General features: G+C 43.0%; 1 protein-coding gene across 5 annotated transcripts; it reads left to right on the forward strand.

Annotated features, from left to right (window-relative positions):
* Window positions 1-677: 677 nt before the first annotated feature.
* SKIC8 (SKI8 subunit of superkiller complex) lies at window positions 678-17,345 on the forward strand. Of its 5 annotated transcripts, none has more exons than XM_032174107.2 (12): window positions 730-756; window positions 1,894-1,913; window positions 4,580-4,630; window positions 5,327-5,354; window positions 7,013-7,118; window positions 7,500-7,672; window positions 10,194-10,342; window positions 10,581-10,674; window positions 11,884-11,977; window positions 14,127-14,219; window positions 14,924-15,002; window positions 17,059-17,345. In XM_032174107.2, exons 3-12 carry the CDS (start codon window positions 4,619-4,621, stop codon window positions 17,146-17,148), a joined length of 918 nt encoding a protein of 305 aa, XP_032029998.1. In that variant the 5' UTR covers window positions 730-756; window positions 1,894-1,913; window positions 4,580-4,618; the 3' UTR covers window positions 17,149-17,345. The 5 variants fall into 5 exon arrangements, with proteins under 5 accessions (XP_032029996.1, XP_032029998.1, XP_058283657.1 ...); XM_058427673.1 differs by lacking the exon at window positions 730-756 and adding an exon at window positions 817-862; XM_032174105.2 differs by lacking the exon at window positions 1,894-1,913 and having other exon boundaries at window positions 678-756.
* The last annotated feature ends 988 nt before the right edge of the window (window positions 17,346-18,333 follow it).

Raw genomic sequence — 18,333 nt, forward strand, 5'->3', positions numbered from 1 at the left:
ATCTCTTTTTTTTTTTTTTTTGAGACGGGGTCTAGCTCTGCCCCCAGGCTGGAGTGCAGCGGTGTCATCACGGCTCAATGTAGCCTCAACCTCCAGGGCTTAAGCGATCCTCCTGCCTCAGCCTCCTAAGTAACTGGAACTACAGGCATGTGCTAATTTTTTTAATTTTTAGTAGACACGAGATCTCTAGCTATGTTGCCCAAGCTGGTCTGGAAAGCCTGAGCTCAAGCGATCCTCTCACCTCGGCTCCCAAAGTGCTGGGATTACAGGCGTGAGCCACTCTGCCTGGCCCTCAAATAAAAAAGCAAAAACAAAACTGTTACTTACAACCTATTAAACTGGTATGTGTCACGCTAATGGGTCATGACTAGCAGTGTGAAAGACAAAGCTCGATTTCACTGAATTTATTTTAGCAACAGAAGTTATTAGCTTTAGTCCAATCTCAAAAGTACAAAATGAAATTGCAACACAAACCCCTAAACCTGCAGCTGCCGGAAGCTAAACGTCTGCGCTTCCGGAAGCAAATTTCCAACTACCACGCCTCTGGAAGCAGGGCGTGGCTTCCTCCCTCCTCTCTCCGCCCACCCCACCTCGGCGTCTCTCCCGCGCCCGGCATAGCGACGGCAGGGGGCGCTGCGGAGTGCTCCGCGCCGTGAGGGCGGGGCCGGCGCGATGCCCCGCCCCTTCGTTAGCTCATTTTTGTGCGTCGCAGTCTCGCGGAGCCCGGCTTCCTACGTACATCCTGGCAGTGCGGTGGTGAGTTGGAGCGCAGGGCTGTTGGGGATGGTGGTCATTAGGGCCGTTTACGGTCCAGGCCACAGGGCGGGTGAGCGAGGTTGGGCCCGAGGCTGCCTGTAAGCAGGTCCGTTCAGGGATGCTCCAGGCCCTGGGGCCTAAGGGTGGCTTCCATGACTCCATTTGCCCTGGCTGTCCCTCGGTGTACCGTGCCTGAGGGAGGAGGGGGAGGCCCGTGGGTGGCCTCCTTTTGCGTCCTGAGAATGTTCTGGGCAGTACCGAGATTAGGGCTGGTTTCTCTGCGGAGGAGATCATTTATCCGTAGGTGGGAGGACTGTATTAACCGAAGTTTTCCAGTAGTGGGCCACGCTGTCTTAGGTAGCGTGCTGGACAGATACAGACATCACTGGACGGGTACAAACAGAGGCTGGGTTCGCCTTACGCCAAGTACCGTGCAATACTGTGAGCTGTTGACTTGCCTGAGTAGTTTCGTAGGGGCATCTGTAGTGTTCCTTGGAAACATTGAGTCAGTGATGAATTCTGCCTGGGAAATTTAGGGAAAAGTTTCCCAAAGAGAGAAGATGGCAAGAGAGGGCTAAGGTCTAAAGTCTCTTAGCTCTGACCTTCATAAGACCCTGAAGTAAGAGGTAGTGTATCTTGGTAGCCTATAATATAGTTTGTATCCACCTTCTAGTGTCCCTTGGGGAGGCTTCCTTAACTGCTTCTAAGCCTCCATTTTCTTACTAGAAAAGTGGAACTGATAATAAGAAAATAGTAGTTCCCCCCTTATCTCCGGGGTGTACGTTCCAGTGGATGTCTGAAATCTTGGATAGTGAAGGACCCTGACTGACTTACCGTGGTTTGACTTGCAATTTTTCAACTTTACATAGGTTTATTGGGAAGTAACCCCATTGTACGTTGAGGAGCATCTATACTGTGTTTTTTCTCATACAGGTTACACATACATACCTATGATTACTTAGTTTAATTCGTAAATTAGGCACAGTAAGAAAATAACAACAATAATAAAAAAATAGAATTATAACAGTGTAATAAAATGTATGTGAATGTGGTCTCTCTCAAAATATCTTACTGCACTCTACTCACCTATTTTTGGACTACGGTTGACCTCTGGAACTGTGGAAATCAAAACCTCAGCTAAAGAACTACTGTACCTAGTAAGTGGGGTTATGAGGTTTCAGTGAGCTAATCTTTGTGTATTACTTAAAATAGGACCAGATTCATTGTACATCCTCAAATGTGCACTCATTGATAGAATCACACCCTTGTCTTTTGGAGCCCGGGGTTTTGGAAGTTGGCTTACTGCAAGCCTTTCTCCTTTTTTTGTTTCTATCCATTGCCAAATGTGAGGCCCAGAATGACAGGGAAGAGGACAAGCCTGTGCTTCAGCAGGCGGAAGGCTGTGCTGAAGCAGAGGTTGAATACCATTCCCATTAGCCAAACTGGCTTGAGTGCTTTCCTGTCTTTCCTACCTTAGGCAGAAAGAACTCCGTTCATGGGTCACAAGTGAATAAAACACTACCAACCTGTCTGTAATCCCAGCACTTTGGAAGGCCAAGACAAGAGGATTGTTTGAGGCCAGGAGTTCAATACCAGCCTGGGCAACATAATGAGAACTTGTCTTTACAAAACCAAAACAAAACACTACCAATTTGAGATCTTCATAGGCAAGGATTAGTTATAAATTGTTTGTTTGTTTGTTTGTTTGATTTCCCGTTATTGGAAAACCTTCGGCAGCTTTTTGGGCTGGCAGATTTAAAGAAAGTTACCTGAACGTGGATGCCTTAACTGTGTGGTCCCTTAAACTGCCAATGGGTAGAATTGCGAGGGCCGTGAACTTGGATGAGAGGAAAAATTGCATCTTTATGTTTCCTAACCTCCAAATGAAATTTAGCATTTTCTTCCACTGTGAATGTAGGCAACAAATCACATTATTAGCAGTGTGACTTTGTTATGAATATAAATTATAGATATTTTCATATGATATTGTATAAGCTCATTACAACTTTGAAATTGTGATAGTTATTAAATTTGCTTCTAGATCACATATATAATGTGTCGGTAAAGAAGCACATATGTTTTTGTATTGATAAAATTTTAGCATACAGTCTATCCTCATTATTTGTGGATTCTGTATTTATGAATTCAGCTACTCACTAAAATTTATCTGTAGCCCTCACATTAATACTTACAGCACTTTTGTGGTCTTTGGAAGACATGACATTTTTTCACATGTGAAAAATTTTAGTCGCCTGATGCACATTTTCTCAATTGAAGTCAAACAAGGTGACACTGCCTTCTTGTCAACTCTCATATTGTAAGCAAATGTCATTTTTGCAGTCTTTGGTGCTACGTTTTTCTCATCTTTGTGCTTTTTGTCGGTGATTCCACTGTTTGAGATAGCCCCCAAGCATAGTGCTGAAGTGCTTCTAAATGCAAGAAGACTGTGATTTGTCTTATGGAGAAAATACGTGTGTTAGATAAGCTTTGTTTAGGCATGGGTTCAATATTAATGAATTACTAATGTATATTCAGTAAGTGCCTTTAAACATAAACACACATAAAACATGATTATGTATTGATTGGTTGACAAGAATGTGCCCAGAGGCTTTCAGGAACCTGTTTCCCCAAGGAACAGTGGTTCTCTATCGGATAATTTAGTGTCTGTAGCGACTTCATAGAACGTCATTGTTGTGAATGATGAGAACCTACTGTAATTGGTTTCATTTCTAAACCTGTGTATTTTCTGTAAAGACATCCTGAGCCTGAGTCTGGTGGCTCATACCTGTAATCCCAGCACTTTGGGAGGCCAAGACAGGAAGATTGCTTGAGCCCAGGGGTTCAAGACCAGCCTAGGCGACATAGGGAGACCCCATCTCTACAAAAAATTAAAATATCCAGACATATTGGCATGCACCTGTAGTCCCAGCCACTCAGAGGCTGAGGTGGGAGGAAGACTTGGCCTGGGAGGTTGAAGCTGCATTGAGCCATGATTGTGCCACTGCACTCTAGTCTGGGTGACCGAGCAAGACCCTATCTCGAAAAAAAAATTCCTCTAAAGGGGGTCTTTGGCACACACAAAGAAATAAGAACCATTAGCCCTTAATGTAGCCTGAGAAATTAGATCTATCCTTTTTTTTTTTTTTTTGAGATGGAGTCTCGCTCTGTCACCCAGGCTGGAGTGCAGTGGCACGATCTCAGCTCACTGCAACCTCCGCTGCCTAGGTTCAAGTGATTCTCCTGCCTCAGCCTCCTGAGTAGCTGGGACTACAGGTGTGTGCCGCTACACCCAGCTAATTTTTGTATTTTTAGTAGAGATGCGGTTTCACCCTGTCGGCCAGGATGTTCTCAATCTCTTGACACGTGCCTCCCTCCAGCCTCTGCCCTTATTTACCTGCCTATTGGCTCTTAAAGGCATTTTTGGTTGAGACCTTTGCATGTAAAATAAGAACTTTGCCATCTTTGGATTCTCCCATGTTTGTTTGTTTTTAATAAATAATATTTAATATTAAAAGGAGCTATGGTTTTTTTCTCTCTAAAGAGCAGGAAAGGACAGAGACTAGTCACTCTCTGCAGTCACACTTGAGGTGAAGAAACCATGGGATAGGATTAGCTGTTAGTTGAGTCCCTAGGTTCAGAGGAAGAAAGAAGACCATACCACCTGGTAGGGAGTGTGACGGGGGTTCCAGGGACTGATCCATAGAAGGGTGTCAGAACAACTTCATAATAAAGAGTTGCCTTATTTTCTTGGCAAGGGGAACTTCCTGTGTGCCTTCTATCCTGATGACACCCCCTCACTGAAATCCTGGTGTTGTTTCCACAGAGCTGTCTGGCCTTTTGTCCCTGATCCTTGGTTAAGGAAATGACCAACCAGGTAAGGCCTTTGTTAAAGGGAAGAACATCATTTGGTCTCTTTGCCAAGTTCAAGTCCAGTAGGTTTTATGGATGTGTAGCCAAGAAACTACCATCTCATTCTTGCCCTGCTCCTAAAGAGCTGGGTGACCCTGGGTACCTAGTCACCACAGTGTTAGGTGGGACTAGTGAAATGCAAATACTGAGAGGAGGATTGGTTCATCCAAGTCTTTACCACAATTTAGTGAGTAATAGAAGAAGCTTAAAAGATGTACAAAAAAGAAAAAAAAAAAAACAATATCAGAATAGGAGATAGAACAGGAGAAACATATCTTTGTGATAAGATTAGGGACAAAGTTATTAGACTGTTAGGCAGGCTGTGTGTTCTTATGCAGCTGCAAAATTTAAGCTACAAACTGGACTCTGAGCTTCCTTGGTGATCAGAACAGAAAAAGAAAACATAATTTATTAGTCTCTTGTTGGGAGTGTGGGTAGTAGGAAGAGGGGGAGAGTGTCAGTTTCTTTAAGAATTTTTTTCTGATATGACTGTACAAATCTTGCATGAATGGGACTCGAGCTTGCAGGATGGCCAGGTTGACAGCAGAGGAAGTAACTAACACTAGTGACTCTCTCTACTTGGGGAGGAGTGCTTTCTGGAGGCAATGTGAGACATCTGAAATCTGACCATGGGTTTAATGTGGCTTCTGTTCTTTTTTAGTACGGTATTCTCTTCAAACAAGAGCAAGGTAAGAAGCCTGCCTGTTTAAGCAATTCATCTGTGAAAAAAACTGTGTTGTCCTTGGTTTCTTTAAGGCTTTTGTCATGCTGACCAGACATGCAGTTTTCAAGTATACTCACTTTGCAGAAGAATTGGAAGCTGAAAACAAATACTCTTAAAAAACAAACAACAACAAAAACCTGAACAACCAACTAAAAAAAAAAAGCAGTCATCATGATAGGTTGGAGAATTCCAGGCTGAGGAAAATTTTCCCACATGAGGAAGACATGACTGAGCTTCCCAGCTGCTGAGGTGGAAGAGGGAAATGCTTTGAGCCTCAAAACTCTGTTAATGCCGGCTCATCTGGGGAGATGAACGTGAGCCTTTTTCTGAAGTCAGAACTTGCTTTGGCCCTTGAAAGAGAAGCCTACAATAGTGAAATGAGTTTCTCTTGAGGCCATTGAGTGCATGGGGAGGGCTGGGAGCTGTGCAGCAGTGGTAGTGGCAGGGATGGGAGAGCAGGCAGCAGGTCAGAGTGGGCTGGGATTGTAGCTGACCAGTGGTACAGAGCTTTGTACCCAAAAAGGAGCCATGTTTGTGCATGGGCTACTCACCCATCTCATTTCTTCAATATAGCCTTGATGAGTTTGAGAAGGCCTAAGGAATTTGTGGAATGCCTAATGAAAGCTCTTCCTCTCTAAGTAGGTGACATGGAGGTACTTTGATGTTTAAGCCAAAAGCATCATCCAGGTTAGCTAGTGTAAATAACTAGTAGGCTAATTGGGCATGCCAGTCAACTACCTTATATGTAGCTATTGTCATCCAGGTGGCAAGTTAGCAGGCTTGAGTTAGGTGAGGTTTGAAATGGAAGCCACAACTCTGTCTGTGGTGCACAGCTGTTTTAAGTTTAATGCCTTTATATTCATATTTTGGGAAGGTATCGCTGGAGAATTGTTGCCAGCCAGGGGTAAAGTCTCCATGTGCACTTGTCATGTTTTTACATCCACACCGGGTCTGCACATATAACGGTGTGGCCTACCAAATATGCAGCTTACAGACTTAGACTTAAGGTAGACTTTAATTAATAGAGATTGGATTTGCATCCTAGCACCTCTCATTCCTTGTCTATAAAATGAGGATATTAATAGTACCCACTTCATAGGATTGTTGTAATGTAATTGGCCCATTAACCATAATAAAGATACTTGTGGGGAAAGGCAACTTAATATATGGAGGCTATAGTAGGTATTTTCTTTTAGATTTATACTGTTTAGAATTGAACTGCCTGCTTGTTTCCAAAGATCTTTTCGGAGTAACTGTTACCGGGTTTAGGTCTTTTCTTGGTAGGAGGGTGTCTTCCCCACTGGTTTGACTTGTTTCAGCCAAGTGATAGCCGTTGTAGACTCCTATATACCAGATAGCATGCTAAAAGAAAGGGCACTGGATTTAGAGTCCAAAGTACCACCTTCCCACCTGGTAAACATGAGATTTAGGGCAAGTGGCTTCTTCAGAACCTCCAGTTTTCATATGTGGCCCCAAAATTTCAATAAAAGCTATATAGGAAAGCACTTTGTAAAATAGTAAAGCAAATACAAATAAATGTTACCTCACAATTGTTGAACAGTATTTCAGCTTCATTAAGTCGTATGCAAGAAGACTTTATAAATGAAGCACTTTCCATTCTAGCCCATGATGATGCCATTTGGTCAGTTGCTTGGGGGACAAACAAGAAGGAAAACTCTGAGACAGTGGTCACAGGCTCCCTAGATGACCTGGTGAAGGTCTGGAAATGGTGAGTGCCTCTCCCCTAACATACAGCCTTGAAAAATTGGGGGCTGAGGTTTTGCTTCTGAACTCTCCAGTTGCAGTCCGGGAAATACTTTTTTCTAGGCAAGAAAGCGATAGCAATATGGTGGTATAAGACAGCAGTTTATTTTTCCCACTTGTTTTCCTGTTACTGTGTATTAAAGCCCTAAAGTTAAAAAAAAAAATCTTAAAAAAAGTCCTACATTTAAAACCTGGCAGCATTTCGTGTTCTGTAGCTCATTAACTCTTCTCTGATTCTGTATTTCATAGACCATTGGTATTGCATAGTCACAGGGACCCAGAATTTCAGATGCCAGGTAAAGTGTGTTCTGTGTGAAGAAATCCATTTCTCTGTCCCCTGTTGAAGGCGTGATGAGAGGCTGGACCTACAGTGGAGTCTGGAGGGACATCAGCTGGGAGTGGTGTCTGTGGACATCAGCCACACCCTGCCTATTGCTGCATCCAGCTCTCTTGATGCTCATATTCGTCTTTGGGACTTGGAAAATGGCAAACAGATAAAGTCCATAGATGCAGGACCTGGTAAGAGTTTTACTCGTAGGGGAAATAATAGAGGTTCATGATTTCTTTTCCAAAATCTTTAGGGATAGAATGTGTTTTACAGCTCAGAATTTTTTGGATTTGAGAGGGGTGATAATGGGTGCATGAACTGTATTTCACATAATACCCTCAGTGGGGCTGGAAACAGCACTCTAATGAAACACTAATACCTCTGCAACTAAACATGAGTGTTTACACTAAGTGAGATAAATAAAGGCTATAAATAGCCTTATGTCAATTCAGATTAGATTTTGCTGCCAAATGAATTTTGGTAGTAAACCTGTGGAAAAAGCTTGTAGTTTCCAGAGCTTTTTGGATTTCAAAACTGCTGGTTTGGTGGTGTTGACCTGTATTTTGTATTTTCCAGAGGTGCTCTATTTGCCATATTCTGAACTGATTCATTCACTGCCTTATAGAAGCCTAGAATTTAAAGCATGGGGTCCTTATAGATCTGTATCATGGTCATCTCTACTAATTTTGATTAAAGGGTATGATTCCTGGTATGTGATACATATGAAACTTTTAAGAAACATCGATTTTTTTGTTTTAAGTACTGTAGAACAGCATAATCTTGTCCATCAGCCTTGGTAAACATCATCTGAGATGATGGAAATTAATGATGTCATAGGCTGACTAATGTGGAGCAGCAGAGGACATTTCAGGATTCTTTTGAGCTTCACATTTACTTATAAATGGCTGCACAACATTCCCCAGCAGAACCTGCTCTGCCAGAATGGGTGGTAACCGCTAGAGGGTGCAGATAGCCTGGCATTTCTCTGGCACACCCCTTTGTGGGTTGATGGTAGAAGAGCTGCTTAGGTGTTCCATGAACACAGTTGCCTTGATTGGTGCCCTGGATGGATTCGCCTCCCATCAGTTATGCTCAGTAGCCACTCTAGGCTGTTCCTGTATTGGAAAGAATTATGGTCCCAGAGTTTTTAAAGAGGCTGGGTTGTCTGGAAACTGAGTGCATTTTCCCTCAGAAGCAATATTTCTTGTCTGTAATTCTTACCACTGGAGCTCTTTTAAGAATATGCATGCCTAGTCCATATTTTGGATCCACTGAATCCTAGAGTTCAGAGTACATGGGATGGGTTATGTATTTGGAAAAAGCTACCCAGGCGCACCCTGACTCCCCAGATGGTTGTCTTTACATGTACCCTTACCCTGCTTACATTACTTACAGAGGACTCGGGTCCCCAAACTATGCTGCAAAGTCTATTAAGACTCTTATATATAAGCATGGTCTTAAGAAAAGAGGAAGAGGCAGAACTGTTTCTACCTTTTCATCTTGGGCGCCCAAGCTTTCCCAGGGCTCATAATGCTGGTGTTATTCCATGCTGGTTGTAGCCCTGGGCACAAGGCAGCTGAAGAAATCAGTGCTGGATTGGTTCCAAGTAAAAGGATGGCGTATGTATTCCACTCACTTTCCCTGATAAACAGTACCTTTTACTGGATATTCTCCATGTGTGGCAAGGTTTTAAAGGTTACTGTTATGAAAGAAAAAGACAGAAGAGGCCAGGCGTGGTGGCTCACGCCTGTAATCCTAACACTTCGTGGGGCTGAGGCAGGTGGATCACTTGAGGTCAGGAATTCAAGATCAGCCTGACCAACATGGTGAAACCCCGTCTCTACTAAAAAATAAAAAAATTAGCTGGACGTGGTCGTGTGCACCTGTAGTCCCAGCTACTCGGGAAGCTGAGGCAAGAGAATAGCTTGAACTCGAGATTATGCCACCGTACTCCGGCCTAGGTGACAGAGCAAGACTCAATCTCAACAAAAAAAGGAAGAATGGAGTCTGAGAGTTGGATTTATTTTCTTTTTGGATAGGACTCTGCATAAAACTAGACCAGGCCATTAAACAGCCAACAGTTACTTGGTCCAGTAACAAAAGCAAGCATTGCTATTGACAGCTAAAGAGCAGCTAAATTCATCTGAAGGCAAAACTCCTTGGATGAATTTGGGTCTAATGAATGTAGGGAAAATGGACACTTAGTTTCTACCTATCTTGAAAATATGCATGGAGAATCTGAACCACCACAAAGGAAGAGAAAAAGAGAAGAGAGACAATCCCCAGTCGTGGAGAAGTGAGGAAGTAGGAGGAAGCGAAGACCATGAGTGTACCAGTCTTTGTGTGGACATATGTTTTCATTAGGAGTAGAATTGCTGAGTATTATGGTAAGTGTTTGTGTTTTCACTTAAGAAACTGTCAAACTGGTTTTCAAAGTGGCTGTGCCGTTTTACATTCCCACCAGTGTATGAAGGTTCTGGTTTCTCCACATCCTTGCTAACACTTGATATTGTCCTATTTTTATTAAAAATTTAAGAAACCCTTAAACTAAATTTAAACTCGATAAGAATTAGCATCTTTACAACATAATTTTCTGAATCAGGACACTGCTACTCCAATTTAAAAAGATGTGTCTTTTGGTAAAACTTTAGTTTTTAAAATTAAGGCCAAGTCTTTTCACACTGTATTTTTGTCCTTCTTTTTTCTGTTCAGTGGATGCCTGGACTTTGGCCTTTTCTCCTGATTCCCAGTATCTGGCCACAGGAACTCATGTCGGGAAAGTGAACATTTTTGGTGTGGAAAGTGGGAAAAAGGAATATTCTTTGGACACGAGAGGAAAATTCATTCTTAGTATTGCATATGTAAGGAAACATTGCTCTCTTTTCTCCTTCTGATTCTTTCAGTTTACTCTTCCAGCCTGTTGCAGTCCTTGCCACAGATTCTGCCTTGGTCTGGTCAGGCAGCTGCTGTCTCACTGGTGTGGTTTGCCAGGTAGCCAGTTAGACCTGTAGACAGCAGGAGGTTTGCTTGTGTTTGGTAGGGATAGCCTAACAACATGGAATCTGAAAGTGCTAATTTTTCCATATGTTCTCTGAACAGAGTCCTGATGGGAAATACCTAGCCAGTGGAGCCATAGATGGAATCATCAATATTTTTGATATTGCAACTGGAAAACTTCTGCATACCCTGGAAGGTATACATCATCTTATTTTTACAAACTGGGTTATCACATCACAAAGGAAGAATTATTCTTTCATTAAAATGCCATTAAATGGCAAATGGGCATTAGATTTACAAAGTATCAATCTCAATTGGAAAACTGAAATGCCTCCAGGTTTTAGTCTTGTCACTATAGTTTTTTTTTTTCTTTTCCTTTTAGAGACAGGGTCTCGCTCCCAGGCTGGAGTGCAGTGGCGTGATCATAGCTCACTGTAGCCTTGAACTCCTGGGCTCAAGGGATCGTCCCACCTCAGCCTCCTGGGTAGCTGGGACTACAGGTGCACACCACGATGTCTGGCTAGTTTTTAAACTTTTTGAGGAGATGGGGTCTTGCTGTGTTTCCCAGACTGGTCTCTAACTCCTGGCTTCAAGATTTCTTCCCGCTTTGGCCTCCCAAAGTGCTGGGATTACAGACATGAGCAACCATACCTGGCCTGTCACTGTAGATTTAACCTAGACATACTAGTTCTTGTAACAGTGTTAAACGCTTGTTTGGGTGAACAGACTTACTTTTTATTTATTGTATCATAATCTGTCACATTATATGTGTGTGTTAATATATATTTGCTGTATGAATGTCTCATTTCTGTCATTTTGGATTCTGATGAACTTTGTGATTGGAAACAACTTTTTGTTGATAATTTGAAGGTGGATGAAAGTATTGTGCCCACTATCCACACTGGTGGCCTCTGGAAAGGAGGACTGGGTAGCTAAAGAACAGGGGTAGGTTGGAGGGAGACTTTATCATGCATACTGTTGTGCTGTTTTGAATTCTAATCAAGTGAATTTATTACCTCCTCACATTGCTATAGTTTATCCTTTACACTATAATAAAGGATTTGATAGAGAAATAACATCTTAATTTGTTCAACCTTACAAATTAGGAGCAAGGTATATTTCCTTGTGGGGCCATATTTGTAGTAGAAAAGTTCTTTAAAGCAATGTATGCTGAGGGCAGGGAAGGGAACGAAAGAGAAATGGCTCCAGGAGGAGATACTGGAGTTATATGGATCTTTCGAGAACATTAAGAGGAAAGGCCCAGTCAGAACTCTTGCTTTTCTGCCGGAAGCACCTGAGCATTTCAACTCAGTGGCTCATAATAATTAAAAGGGGCATTGTCAGTGGGAAGCTGAGTGAGGAGGCAGTGGTTCACCAGATTAACAAGGGCCTTTATGAATTTCAGGCCATGCCATGCCCATTCGCTCCTTGACCTTTTCCCCGGACTCCCAGCTCCTTGTCACTGCTTCAGATGATGGCTACATCAAGATCTATGATGTGTAAGTTACCTGTCGAGATTAAAGGCATTACTACTGATGCCCATCTTGTCCCTTTATTGTTACAAGGAGCCCTAGGGAGGATCCTTAGTAAAGACCTGTGCTCAAGTCACATCAGACACCTTGACTTCCCAGGCGGTCCTCCCCCATTCAGCGCCCATTTTTAGTGTGTGTCCTCAAGGGCTGCTTGGAGGAGGACGTCCATGGGTTCCCTGGTAGGATCAGATACTTGCTACTTTTTCTTAGGCAGCCTGATTTTTGTGAGCTTACTGATTTCAAATTCTTTGGGATAGGTAAGTAATAAACAGATGAGGAAATGGATCCATGGGCTGTAGCTGGCCCCTGGGGACAGGAAAAAATTAGAGCATCCATTTTCAAGGGTAGGGCTGTTCTAGCAGACATGCCTCTGCCCTAGTTAGGGAGCAGTCAGTTTATAAGCCGCCCTGCTACAGGTCTAGATAGGAGCGTTTTTGGTTTCGGCCCTTGACTGCGAGCATAGAAGCAAGTTAATCATCCTCTTTCATTCACAGCCGTCATTGTAAATCTGCGCAGACCCTTATGTCTTCTTGTTTTCCCCCATCATTTTTAGTCCCCACTCCTGTTCCCCACTGAGGTATCCCCTGTAATGTGTTGGATCTGTGTTCTTGACACTATGACTCGGTGCTATGGTCAGCTCTCCCTGCCAATGCTCCTGAACATGGCATTCTAATCCACTGCATGTACATATCATACTCCAACCCTAGCCGTGGGTGCCAAGACCTCCTCCACCTGCACGTACTGCACCCCTGACCATCCGTGTGTGTCCTTTCAGGGGCCTGTGATAGTTGCTTGGGAGTTTAAACCTCACAGTAGGAACACTGCTCCTTCTAGCCCACTTCTGGTTAAAATGCATTTTTTTTATGGCAAAAGGTTATCAGCTAGACATAGAATTCTAACTGCAAGTTTTGGAATTAAAACTGAATGAGGGTGCTATAGCCCAGAGGGGAAGATGTCTCTGTAGAGTTATTCTTGCCTGTTAGTGGCAGAGGCAATATAAATGCAGCAGTTCCTTACATTTGTGACTTTATGATTTCTGTTGCCACTGTTTTATTGATCCTCCCAGCAACCAGTGAGGTAGCAGCACAGATTAGTGTCCCCATTTTGCACATGAGAAACCCAAGCTGAGGTGGTTGATTTGCCCAAGGAGGTGGTACTGAATGAAGACCCAAGACTGGTTTTTTTCACCCAATATTGATGCATTATTATTAATTAAAGTCCGTAGTTTACATTAGGGTTTATTCTTTGTGTTGTACAGTCTATGAGTTTTGACAAATATATAATGATGCGTAGCCGCCACTAACTACAGTGTCACGCAGAATAGTTTCACTGCCCTAAAAATCCCCTGCTCTACCAAATCATCCCTTCCTCCTGCCTTGAGCCCCTAACAACTACTGATCTTTTTACTAAGGCCCAGGACTTCCTACCCTCCAGTGGTCCCACTGTATCCCACCTGCCCCCTGGCCCCTAACTGAGGTCTGCTCCACTCTGCTGAGGTCTGTGTTCAGGGGTAAAATTGCTGACCTCAGTTAGGTCTTATGGTGGTTCTCCTGCCAGAGGTGGTTGGGTTTCATTTTTATTAAAAAAGTGAAAATAGCTGTTGTAATTAGACCCGTCTTGTTCTTGATTAGGTTTTAAATGGTCTCTCCAAGCTGCATCTGTCATAATGAATACATCTTGACGCTTTCCTTGGACTGGGAGCACTGGCCCCATACGGAAAGGCTGCTGGTGCAGGCAGGAGTCTGAACCTGCCCTTCTCCTCAGACGGCTTCTTTGCCCCATTGGTTCTCAATTCCCTCATCTTAGGGGTTGGCTTGCGCAGCCTCTATAGTGTGGTTCTTTGTTCATTTTGAGCTTCAGCTCTTTGCTTGTTAAGGATTTTATTCTTGGCTCTTGGTGCATCAACACATTATGGGTTAATGCTGCTATTAAAATTTGTCTCTAATGCGTGAAGCTACTTTGTTGAAAGTGGAATTTTTGATATAGTATTCGTGGTCATCATAAGGATAGCAGATTTGGTCCAGCTTATTGGTAGAGTTAATAATATACTTTCCACTTCAGTGATTATACTCTAGAAATGAACATCTCAATTTTGTTTGACCCTTTCCCATTTCAGACAACATGCCAATTTGGCTGGCACGCTGAGCGGCCATGCCTCCTGGGTGCTGAACGTTGCATTCTGTCCTGATGACACTCACTTTGTTTCCAGGTACTTAATGATTCTTAGCAGTTTCTAAAATGCTGGGGAGATGAGAGCAGTCTTCCTGTATAGATTGCCTTAACATTTAAAGATGTTTGACCCTTTTTTTATTCAGTTAGCCTTTGTTTTCTGCAGTTCTTAAAATTTTTATTCAGTGATGTTAGTTGACCTTAGCTGGAACAAAAGTCAGCAAGTAATCCTTTTAAACAGTTAAACTCTTAGTTTTTTCGTTATAAATTGAGGCTTCTACCAAAGTGACTCTAAGGTAGACTTGTGTTCCAATGGTAACTTACAATATGTAAATGTTTGTAAAATGTTGTTTATAGATCCCAGTGTTGGTCAGGCCTGGGATGGCCAAGACAGTTGGAAAGCAGGAGATGGACAACTTGAAGGCATTGCACAGTGCTTTAGAGGCCTCCTGCGAGCCTTGGTTTTGAAGCTTTAACAGGCCTCCCTCCCATCTGGAAATAGGTAGCTGTGTCTGAGACTCCTGGAGAACAATTAATATGAGGGCCAGGCAGATCAGAATTTCAGGAAAACGGCTACCCTGTGAGGAGAGAAAGCCACCCAATGATGCTGACACCTAGCCATTTCCTGTACCGAGGCGTGGGGGGTTGGGGGGTCTGAAGTTAGAAGAATGTAAGTCGTCAAAGGATTTTTGGTCGAAGTCCTTCCAACTTCAAACCGATACTAATGTTCACTTTTTAAAATAGTTCGTCTGACAAAAGTGTAAAAGTTTGGGATGTTGGAACGAGGACTTGTGTTCACACCTTCTTTGATCACCAGGATCAGGTATGGCATTATTATTTCATCTTTAGATAGTTGGGGTTGTTTGACCACTGTACCAAAGAGGTTTTCTTTTCCTAACCTTGTTGCTTGAGCTGTGGATACCAGTAGATGCCTGGGCCTGAGCTGCTCTATCTGCTCAGTCATCCATGTAGCCAGACTTCCTGTGCACAGTCTGGGGTGCAGAGGCTGAGATGTGCTGTCAGCCTAGCAACTCACGAGGCATATCCCCACACAGGCTGGAAAACATGGTGTTAGCCCCACAGCCTTTAAATGCCGTCTTTGGAAATTGCTGCAGCTGGTGTCTGGGGCCCTCTCCTGGGGGCTGCTGGGCCATGGCAGGCTCACCAAGGACCTTCCTCTTCAGGAGATTCCATTGCTTAAACACAGTCATCACTTGTCATTTTTGGAACTGTCCAAAGAAGAGATGTGATTTTTTTTTTAATATAGTAGAAGCTGGAAATTCATACAAGTTTTTTGGCTTTAGTGTTATTGATAACTTTTCAGTCTTGAAAAGGAAACTGTTCTCACAAGCATCTTTATCTTTGCCAAGGTGAGTATGCAAAATAGTAAAGGTGTTCTAGTGCAATACTGCCAAGTCTTCCTGTGTGCTTGTATCCCCTGGGAACCTGGTTAAAATGCAGTTGCTGCTTCACTAGGTCTGGCATAGGGCCTGGGATTCTGCATTTCTAACAGGCTCCCAGGTGAGGCCAAGGCTGCTGGTCCTAACCACACTGTAAGGTCTTGGGGAGCTAAGCATAAAAAATAAAATGTCCATGGCAGTATAAAAATTGGCTTTTAATATATTTTAAATATTTTTAGATGTTCCTATAGATTTCTCCTCTTTGAAATGGAACTTAAAAGTTAACTAACATTGTTCATGCTTTTTTACTTTTCTTTTTTTTTTTTTTTTTTTTTATACACAGAGTACCTCTGTCACCCTGGCTTGCTTTCGGTGGCGCGGTTTTTGCTCCCTGCAGGCTCCGCCCCCCCGGGGTTCACGCCATTCTCCTGCCTCTGTTTCCAGTGTAGTTGTGGCTTTAGGCGCCTTCCTCCTCGCCTGGGTCCTTTTTTGTATTTTTAGTAGAGACGGGGTTTCACTGTTAGCCAGGATGGTCTTGATCTCCTGACCTCATGATCCGCCCGCCTCGGCCTCCCAAAGTGCTGGGATTACAGGCGTGAGCCACCGCGCCCGGCCGCTTTTTTACTTTTCAACTTAAATTGTTCCCAACAAAATTGAGGGGGTTAAATCTTCATATTCCACTTCTGGATTTAAGCATCTTACTCAGGGAGTAAGTCCTGGCTAGCTGTGTTTCCTTGTATGTATGGATCATTGCGGTGCTGTTTCAGAGGTTGGAGTGAAAGGCCGTCATGCAGCCCAATCCCAACACTAAAATCAGAGTAGGGTGACAGGCTTACCACCCAGAATCACCTCCTAATAATCAGGAAGTTATTCCTGATTAGAGAAACTCCAACCACATCAATTCTGTCTGGGAAGGAGGTGTGAATCAGTTAATTTAACACATAGCAAATAAAAATCTATGGTCCACAATATCATGTTGTCTAGCTCCTGGGGACAGGCAGGCTCCATAGGCCACTAATAACAGAGTGAGAATTACTGACCGTGGGGGGCGGACACAAGGGGTCAGCTGAGGAGCGGTTTGTGATTTTCCCTATAGGCAGTGACCTCGGGGTAGTTGTGGGGCCTCTTTCTTCCTGAAAGCATAAATGTTGGTCTCTTATAGCTTCCATCTTCCTGGCATTAGGTTACACCTCAGGATTCTGATTCTTTGAAAGAGTTGTAGATAATCTTGATTAGTACTGTATTTAAAAATGATTTTTTTTTTTTTTGGAGTATGGGAAGGGACAGGAATGCTTATTAAATAGCAATAATGGAAGGTGCTTGGTTAAAGCCTCCATTCTCACTGATTTAGAAAGTACAAGAACATCCTCATCTCAGTTCTGGTAGATTCAGAATAACGAGAAAATAAGGATGTTCATTTCATAAATATTATGAAGAATAAAGGCATTTGTAGAACTTTTTTTTTTTTTTAATTTACAGGTCTGGGGAGTAAAATACAATGGAAATGGTTCAAAAATTGTGTCTGTTGGAGATGACCAGGAAATTCACATCTATGATTGTCCAATTTAAACATCAAAGTCTCCAGGCTTATGCTGCAAAGAGAATGTATGGATTGATCATGACATTCCTTACCTTTTTAGGCTTGTTTAAAAGAAATATAGCATTTATTGTAGCAAAGACTTAAATTTTGTAGATACAATATAAATCTTTTCATGTTTTATTGGAAATGCTGTTCATACTTTAACATAAAGCTTTCTTAATGCAAACACCAGTGTCCTTGAACATGCTTCTTTTTTCAGTTACTCCATTACCAGTGAAACAGTGAGAGGGACTGGCATTAAGAGCAAATCTCTGCCTTAGCCATCAAGAGATCCAGGCACTTCTTTAACTTTCCAGCTTAGAAATACAGGCTGACTCTTCCAGGGAATTGACTCATGCAGTGAGATACAGCAGCGAGCTCCCTGGCACTGTGATAAAGAATCTATTTTAGAATGGAGTCCTGAAGGAAAGAGTATATTTGACTGCATAGGAATATTATGTACTCCTATCTGGGCATCCTTCTACTTGATGTATTAAAGATGTCCCCTGCCAAGCCCTCCTTCCCCTCATTAATTTCAGAGAGGTCTCTAACTCACTAGGTGGGTATTGGAAGGCAGGTTGCTATTCTTGTGCCTTAACAATGCCTAGGCTGAAGCCTCTGCCTCATGCCGTAGAACTGTAGCCCTGCCTTAGTTATTTCAGAGTATCTGTACCTCAGAGTTTCATCTTCATCAGCCCCCTTGAGACTCACATTAATGAGAAAGATGTAAGTAGCTAAACACTTGGAAGCGTGTTGCTTTTTATTGATCATAACTTCGTATGTTTATGAGTCAGGGCATGTGCTTTTCCCCAAACCACTCACGGCCCTCAGAATGAAGCTCATGCTCTTTGTCATAGCCCCCCGCTTCTCCCTCCTGCTTGCCTTGCTCACCCTCCTGTAACCACATCATCCTTGCCATTCCTCTGCCTGGAATGTTTTCCCTCCGGACCTTTGGACGTCTGCTCCCCAACTGCATCCAGGATTCTGCCCAGATGCCAGCTCCTGGTAGAGGCCTTCTTCTCATTCCCTTCTACTCATTCCCATTCCTCTTGTTCTTCATAGCAGTTACTACTTTTTGTTTGCATTCACACCCACCCCCAAAATAAAGCTCCATGAGGGTGGAAACTTCATTCCATTATATCAACCAATGAGAGGCAAGCTGGCACTTAACACTG

The sequence above is a fragment of the Hylobates moloch genome, unplaced genomic scaffold (assembly GCF_009828535.3).
Source record: "Hylobates moloch isolate HMO894 unplaced genomic scaffold, HMol_V3 SCAFFOLD_14, whole genome shotgun sequence".
NCBI lineage: Eukaryota > Metazoa > Chordata > Mammalia > Primates > Hylobatidae > Hylobates > Hylobates moloch.